The 8,306-nt window shown below is 41.1% G+C and overlaps 1 protein-coding gene across 1 annotated transcript in view; it reads right to left on the reverse strand.

Moving 5' to 3' along the window:
* Positions 1 to 7,801, reverse strand: part of LOC138481405 (nicotinamide N-methyltransferase-like) — a 180,526-nt gene extending 172,725 nt beyond the window's left edge. Inside the window, exon 1 of the mRNA XM_069613542.1 lies at positions 7,601 to 7,801. Coding sequence (XP_069469643.1) covers positions 7,601 to 7,748 — 148 coding nt within the window. The 5' untranslated portion in view covers positions 7,749 to 7,801. The remainder of the gene's footprint in view (positions 1 to 7,600) is intronic.
* Positions 7,802 to 8,306: the final 505 nt, after the last annotated feature.

The following is an 8,306-nucleotide window of genomic DNA, read 5'->3' on the forward strand; positions in this document are numbered from 1 at the left end:
CCTATGTAGACAGCTAAAAGATCATCTGGACAATAGCTTGCCACATGCCCCTAACCCCTGCACAGTGTTTTGGAACACAAACTTTCTATTTCCCCTCAACCACAATTATACTGTACTCCACTCTACGTCTTTTCTATGAAAAGAATAAGAAATGCACTTGTCATATTTTGGTTGAGCCCACACTTGATAAAAGGCCCCTTACGAAAACATTAACCAGGTAGTTGAAGGAATGCACCCGACTGTTCATGATGCTCATTTGGAAGAACGTAGAGAATCAGCAACATGGCAATGCATACAAAACCATTAAATAAATATACACATATGTATATGAAGTGGAAGGCTTCACAGCACCTGGGAATATTCACAGCACTGGGGAATATTTAAAGACAAGCCATTGTTTGACTTGTGAATTATTTACATGGTTAGGAAGAATAACTTCAGGTTTACCCTAAGACATTTCACAGTTCTGTTTCTAAGGCCTTCAACAGGACACGTTGAGAGTCAAACATTTGTTAAATAGCATTCCCATTCCCAGTCCGAGCAGCAGGCCATATGGTCAAACCATTGAGACTCAGAGCTGGGCTGTTTATTACCCCTGAGAGGCCTGGATGTCAAGGCACTTCTGTCAGAAAGTTCTTTGAAATTTGGCTGCACACAACCACATTTTGTCACAGTTACTGACCTCTGAAGTGATTATATCAAATTGTTGTCACAGATGCCAGACTTTAAGAGAGTATGGCATCCTTAGTGGGAGGCCTGTTTGATGAAGTTGCTGATAATGTATGCCAGTCCACTGCAAGTTTCTGGATATATTTCTGTATTGATAAAGAATACTTGGATAGGCCCAGTGACAAATGGAAACTGTTAATGCATGTTGTTTGTTTTATTACCAGCCTGCATCTCAGAATAAATGGAGTAAATGATCCCTTGGTGGAAGGACTCTGCCATACAGTTCATAGCCCAGCAGCCAGGCCTTGGTTTCAATTATTTTGTGGAAATGTCTCAACACTGTTGTTGGGATCAGAAAAAAATGCCATTTTGATTTTTAGCCAATGTTGTTGGTTTTATGTACAAATGTAAGATATGAAGTCACTTTCTTTTCCACATTAGGTTTTGCTCTTTAAACAGTGGTATTATGACATTGTTGCAATCAAGCAGCAATTTACACTTCAAGTCTCTGTAGGTTTTTTATATAAGGGTGATTCTCAGTCCCGTAAAGAAGAAAGCACAAATAATGCAGGCCTCAATTCGATGTTCACTTTTCTATAATAATTCTGAGCTTCGTCATCCCAGATTGACTGTATTCCATTTAATCCAGGTTGCTGTATGCTTCCATGTAACTGAAAAGAGTCTTTTAAGGCCTTGCCATTTACTGTGAACAAATACACTTTTATTAGTAACTGGTTTGCTGACAGCGCAGCATTTCCTTGCATGCATTTCTTTCAAATGCTTTGCACAGAATGCAGGTCATTTTATTTTTTTTAAATGTGGAATTTTGATTTGCATCCTTTTCCTTTGTAAAGATTGCTCTACAGTAGATTTAGGGGAGGACTCCTTTGTGCCATTACAATCAAGCTTTTCTCCAGGGGGGGATTACTCAGAATTCTCAGATTAGGCATATCCGACATATAACACACATTTTAAATGATCGCCAGCTCACCTACATTGCATTTTCCTAAACAATGCTAACCTGCTCTGATCTTCTGTCACATTGATGTCATCGAAGCGACTCACAAAGACTAGAACGCTGAACTTGCTTGCCTCGCAAATGCTGTCAAGTCCACAAGCATTGCCTTTCACAAGGTAAGCTGTGAACAGACTGTGCTTCTCCTGGCAGGTATCCTCAATGTGCCCAGGTACCAACTGGATGTATGCATCTTTGTCCGCTGATAAAAGCAAAGGTAAGACAGGAAGAATACCCATTTCTGGTCCCTCTTATTGGTCCTGGAGAAGGGAATGCACTAAGTGTGGTGCTGGAGCATAGCCAGCAATGGCATTGTTGTTCTTTAATATGGTCTTTCGTGAGGCAGGAGATCCCTCGTAAATGTGATTAAGGTGAAGAGGGAAATGAGTTGGAGGCAAATCACTTTATATATAATATTCCATTTTTAGTAAACCCTATGCAAATGGGCAAAGCAACTCACCTGTGCCCACGACCAGCCATCTCAGAATTTGGCAAAGTAACCCTACCTGCAGTGCCCGAAGTGTGTGGTCTTCACGTATGCCCATATCAAACCGTGCCTGCTGAACATGGCCTACACGATTGCTCAGCAGGCACTGCGTGTGGCATGTCCTTCAGTACACATCAGATGAAATAAAAGGATATATAGATTCTGCCATGCCCTTGCCACAGTGACCATCCCTGTACTACCTGCTAGGTATGTGGCCATGGACTTTGCCTAGTGTAATGGAGTCTGCACAGTGACCCTACCAGTAGTGCTATCTCATCATTAATACCCTAAACTATAGTTGATGCCCATGGATCTCAAATATTCATCACCTGAATTTGCTGATTTGAAGGGTCACTCTAAGTTTGATAGAAAATAAGATGGGCACTTCTACATTTGAATGCCACGCACAGTTCCCGTTGGCTACCAAACCTGTGCCTTTTTCCAAAAAACTTACATTGAGTTTTCTCTCTTGTTTATTTGAAGGAAGTCTACTTTTCTGACACAGGAAAAAAGTCTGCTTTGTTGGGGAGCTTAAAAAGTTCTTCACTTCATGATGCTCTATAAATTGCAAGTCTCTATCAAACAGTAACTATGACTAAGTGACCTTGCCAGAAAGGGTATTATTTTGTTGTGTGTATTTATGTCTTGAAAGTATAGTAGTAAGACTAAACAGAGATTGTATAGCATCACATCAAGTTGCCTTCTGATATCTGTAGTCCATCATTAAGAAAGGGGAAATAGGGTTACAAGGATGCAGTATGTTCTTAATATGTTTCTATAAGTAGTACTTTCATAGTGTTATGTTAGTTGATCTTGAGATCTGTGAAGTTTGAAAGTCATCCCTAAAACAGACTATTAGGAATAGAAACATATGTACTCCTCTTCGGAATGTAAGCTTATTGGTTAGCGGTCCCTAGTTCTGTTTGTTCCCTGGTCCTTACTGCCTAAAAATATCCTTTGTCATGTCCCCTCGTATTCATATATGTGCACATGGTGTTTCTCTTAGCAGAAGCCTAGCTTGGAACCAACTAAGCACAATACAAAGCAGTGAGCGTACCATGGTTGCATAGAAAGGAGGAGGAGGAGCAAAGCAATGGGGTCCAGCTGAGACCGCCTATTAGCTGCTGACAAGGTGTTCTTTAAAGAATGGGGTCTTTATTTCCTATCTAAAATGCAAGAGGGGGAGTGACATACTTCGGACCCATATTCACCTGTTGAGGCTCAATGCGAGACTGCAAGAACCATCTCCCACTTGATGGGGTTCAACAAGAATACTGAAGCCAGACATGGCTGCTGTTGCTTCGAAGCATGGTGGAAGGTTGCGGGCCCTGGATAGAGCAGATCGGTCCTGCAGGGGCGCACAGCTTGAGTGTTTCAGCTGAGGTCAGGTGGGTAGGCAACTCTCACCCATACTCCTTTCCATACCATTCTCAGATGTTTGATACATCTGTCGGATTTCCAGTTGACTCTGCTCTGCAGGTTCGATCAGCACAGCACCACCATCTGGCAATGCACCCTATCCGCTGCCTAAAGAGAAAGTTCCATCAAAAATGTTATTGTTTAAAAAGATGGGCCATAATCAAAAATATATATAAAAAATATGTTTTTTAAAAGTTCCTAGGTAAAAACTTTGGGCAATGAGGCTCTAAGTTTTGATATGGGGGCATCCATTTTGAGAAATGAAGCAGCCTCCTCTGTTCATATTAAGTTCTGCTCTCACAATACTAATCAAGCAACACGAAGAGAGAAGGTTGCCACAATATTCATAATTGCCTTGACTTTCTTGTTATTTTTCCTGTGCTCCCCATGTCCAGGGGAGCACAGAAAACTTAAAACGAAAGTTGCTGCAATTATGAATACTCTGCCGGTTTAGTATTAATAATTGCAGCGACTTTCGTTTTAACTTTCAATTTAAGGAAACTTAAAATGGAAGTACCTTTATTTATGAATACTAAGCTGCCCGCAGGCGAACTGGATAGAATTTATAATTGCCGATAATTTTGCTTTAAGTCTCTTGGCACTTATCATTGCCGGTACTTTCGCTTTAAGTCTCCACTGCTCCCCTGGCCGGGGCGAGCACAGGAGACTTAAAACAAAAGGCACAGCAATTATAAAAACAACGCTGTACGCCAATCGTAACGTGCGGTTTGGTACTTATAATTGCCAAGACTTTCGGTTTGAGCAGGCAGAAGAAAAAAAAAAGAAGGGGTGGGGGCATCACTCACCTACAGCACACAGCAGGAGCCTGACAGCGTTGTCTGCTCTTCGGCACTAATAAGCAAAAGCTCCCAATATGGGGCTTTTGCTTGATTAGTCTTGTGAGAGCAGAGTTAATATAAGCACAGGAGGCTCATTCATTTCACAAAATGGATGCCTTCTAGTGCTTGAAATGTATGACTTTGAGCCTCATTTGCTAAAAGTTTTAGATAGGAACTTAAAAAAAATATATATGTTTTATATATGTTTTTGATTATGGCCCATCTTTTTAAACAATAACATTTTTTATCGAACTTCCCCTTTAAGTCTATGGTGGCCTAACTCGCACAGGTGAGTGTTCTGATCCCGAACAAGGCAAACATAAGCATTGCAATCACTAGTCATGTTTTTTCATAGTCACAATTCATGGTAGGGCCTAGGGAGTCATTTAAAATTCACGTAAGCTCCTGATAAAGACACATCTATATAAAAAACAGCAAAGTAACTGCTTCACCTCCCCACTGCCATGTAAACCGTGTGCACAAATAGCAACGCCATCTGTTTTAGGTGCATTTGTAACCCGAGAAATCATGTGGGCTATGTCACCAGTTTGATTTCTAATGCTGTACTCCTCGGCACACTCATGTGCACTTGTAGCTCCATTGCCTTATTTAAATTAACAGATAATGGAGCAGATACCCACATTAAGCATTGTTTGCTGACGCACAAATATTGCACTGGTATCTTGCAATGCATATGTATCCATTTTACAGATGTGCCTTGCTATGGTTCTACTTGTTGTAATACCAATTCCCATAATGCCCTGGAGTATCATAGACAGTGATGTCACTATTTGCGACATTTTGTGTGATGTCAATTCAGGTGATGTCAAGATATTTGCTAATTCAGGGGCCTGGGACATCTTTTGCCTCAGAGATCCTCAAAAACCTTAGGACCTGTCCTGTCCTTGGGATATGAGGATGCAGCTTTCCATATAACTGTGGCCATAGGCACAACACCGCAGGGCTAATTGAGCTCATGCCCCCATACCCCACCTGAAATTATGGGCCATTCCTGAAGGGACCTGCTGACCTTCAGAGCAGTCATGAGGACGGAATCAGACAATGCAGTCTGGTCTGCACATTTACAGTCTCTCTTCAGAGTCAGCCGTTAGGCAATTGGCAGTGTAATGGAGCATTGCCAACGGAAACACCTCAGTGCAGCTCCAATTAACTAGCAAATCTGTCTCTGCTTCCAAGACATTGTGCAAAACAGAAAAGCTTCCTTCTAAAGATACGTTTATACACATGATGTCTACTATCTCGACATGCAAAAAACGGTTTGCTTTTATGAGGCTATGAAATGTTTTTAACATCATGCATTACAGCAAGCAAACATTTGTGACATATACCAGGTGACGTCTGCAAAGTTTCTTTTAGAGTGGGGGCCATGTTTATAATGACCTAGTATAAAGAGAATATGTAAAATATATATGTTAAAGTTGTATGTATACTTCTTACACTAAACCATATTTTCATTCATGTGTATGGCACAGAGGGGTCATGGAACGGAATTGCATTTTCCACAACCCACAACCTCTCTGTCATATAAAGGCACAAGCATTTATGCCAGTGTGATATTTTCATGCTATGGAAATTGCTCTGGATTCCTATGGAATCTGACTGCTTTTCACCCCAGCTAAAAGCGCAATTCCAAAAGAAGCCACTACAAACACTATCTGTGGTGTATACATGGCAAGTGGCATTTACTCAATTTGACCTACAAAGTGAAAAAACTGAGGTGCAAAGGTGATCATGCCTGCCTTTACACCTGTATTTTGCACTACATACTGCAGATGACTAAAATTGCATGCAGGGAACCTGTTTCCATATAAAGGCAAATGTAACAGGTGCAATTTACATTTTTAAGTAAAAGGACTACTGTATTTGTTTTAAAGTGCTAAAGCACAGTGCTTTTACAATAGGAGATTGTTCAGGTTATCATTATTTTGCATTCTAATACATGTAGTTTTCAAATCAGGATATGGAAAAGAAAGGCACAATAATATTCTTGTGCCTTAACATGTTAATAAGTATTTGCATGTTGTCCGGTTGCTTTATTATGGGATTTGTGCGTTTTTCAAGTAAACTGACAAAATGGCGTCTGCTTGTGCTCCTCCATCATTGGCCCCTGAGGCAGCCATCTAGAATTGTGTTATTGTTGCAATGACCATCCCTCAGTTCCCAAATGACTTAATTTGACAGGCAGAAACATAGGCTCGCCAGCCAGTCACTGTATACCAAAGATTATAACATAGCAGAATGACATTCATTTCCTGCCCTATCGCTCCCAGTCTCCGAAGTTGCCTGGGCTGTTCAACAAACTACAACAAATGAGAATGACTAAAGCTCTTCACTGTGTCAGGTTATGCTATTTTATTGAGTCTTGCATAAAACACCTTCTCCCTTTTTCATGGTTTCTTAAGACTTCAGGATCTATATATGGTAGGATAAGGTACTAAAACAGAGCTGGACAAGGGCGCCTTGTTGCAATGCTGATACGTGCAGCTGTGAAAAGATAAGGATGTCTGTAGTGTGTAAGTTTAAGCTATGTTGTGACTTGCCTAGAGCAGTGGTTAATTTGCACTCCAGGTTGCCAGCGTAAAAGTGTGCGTGCTTGACTGTGGTATATGTTAGAGTGGTGCTTAAGAAGTGTGGAGAGTTGTGTTGGTTTATCTGTACTGTTAGGCAAATATAGTGCATACATTGGTCATCAGTTTGTGCACGTTCCATAACAAATGTATTTTTGCTGGAGTTATATGTGGAGAGGTGTATTTTTGCTGGAGTTGTATGTGGAAATGTGTTAGGCTAGGCACTGTTAAGTACAATGACAAAAATTCAGGGACCACATTAAGACCAACTGACGAATCAAACCATGCACCACAACAAAACCACAACGATACGATGCTGATTATTAAAATACATATCATGACTTTGGGCAATGTTACTGGCAGTTGCACCTTTGGTTTCAAATTAGACTGTATATCAAAAAAATAAAGCCAGACCTATTGGTTTTGTCAATGATTGTTTTAGTCGCAAACTTGCCTTCGGAAGCGAACGGATTCACCGTATCTCGAGAAACAAAATGGAAAAATGCACTTACGACGGTTCCAGTGTCTGTCAGCCTAGAGAAGCACAAGGGAAAGCAGTGACCTAATAAAGTCCGCAACCTACCTGGGCCGAAAGCCTTGCAGAAGTGTGGAAGGGTTAACTTCAGGTATTCATTCCCAGCACCATCTTTTCCTAAGTTGAAATAGTCGTCCAGGTATGCTCTTGGCTCAAAATTCTCTTCATAAAATTCTCCTCCGGTCGCGTCTGCCATTTTGTTCTTTTACGAGTTTCCAAGTCCGTCGAGGTCTCCTGCAGCCGCTGCAATCAACGCGCAGTGGGCTCTGGTCCAGCTGTACCTTAACCCTTGATGGATGTGAGTCGCCGAAGTCACGCGCTGCACAATGAGCGCGTGCACTATTACTTTCTAGGACAATGACCATTTTAACAATTCTGATGAAAGTAAATGCACGGCTATACGCAGTAGTTTGCATAAATGCACAGCTATAAGCAGTAGATTGCATTTTTAAACATCCATTTTTTGTGTTTGCCTTTTCAAGTGACATACTTTGGGAAAGGGACTGTCTAAGGGAAATTGATGCTATTATTAAATATGTTTTGGCACGCACTGCTTTCTGTTACTTTAAGCCTGGGCAATATAGTGCCCAACGCAAATAACCCAAATGCCCACCACATGTGCAGTTCACTCTCATGCCGCATAATCACTCCCCAAAGTGATGCCCAACACTGCTGCTATGTTACGTTACTCTGCATTTATAGTGTGCCAAATCAGCGCCATAGTGATTTCCAGTAATCTGATCCTGGTCCATGA

The sequence above is a fragment of the Ambystoma mexicanum genome, chromosome 5p, assembly GCF_040938575.1.
Source record: "Ambystoma mexicanum isolate Mex_15411 chromosome 5p, UKY_AmexF1_1, whole genome shotgun sequence".
Lineage (NCBI taxonomy): Eukaryota > Metazoa > Chordata > Amphibia > Caudata > Ambystomatidae > Ambystoma > Ambystoma mexicanum.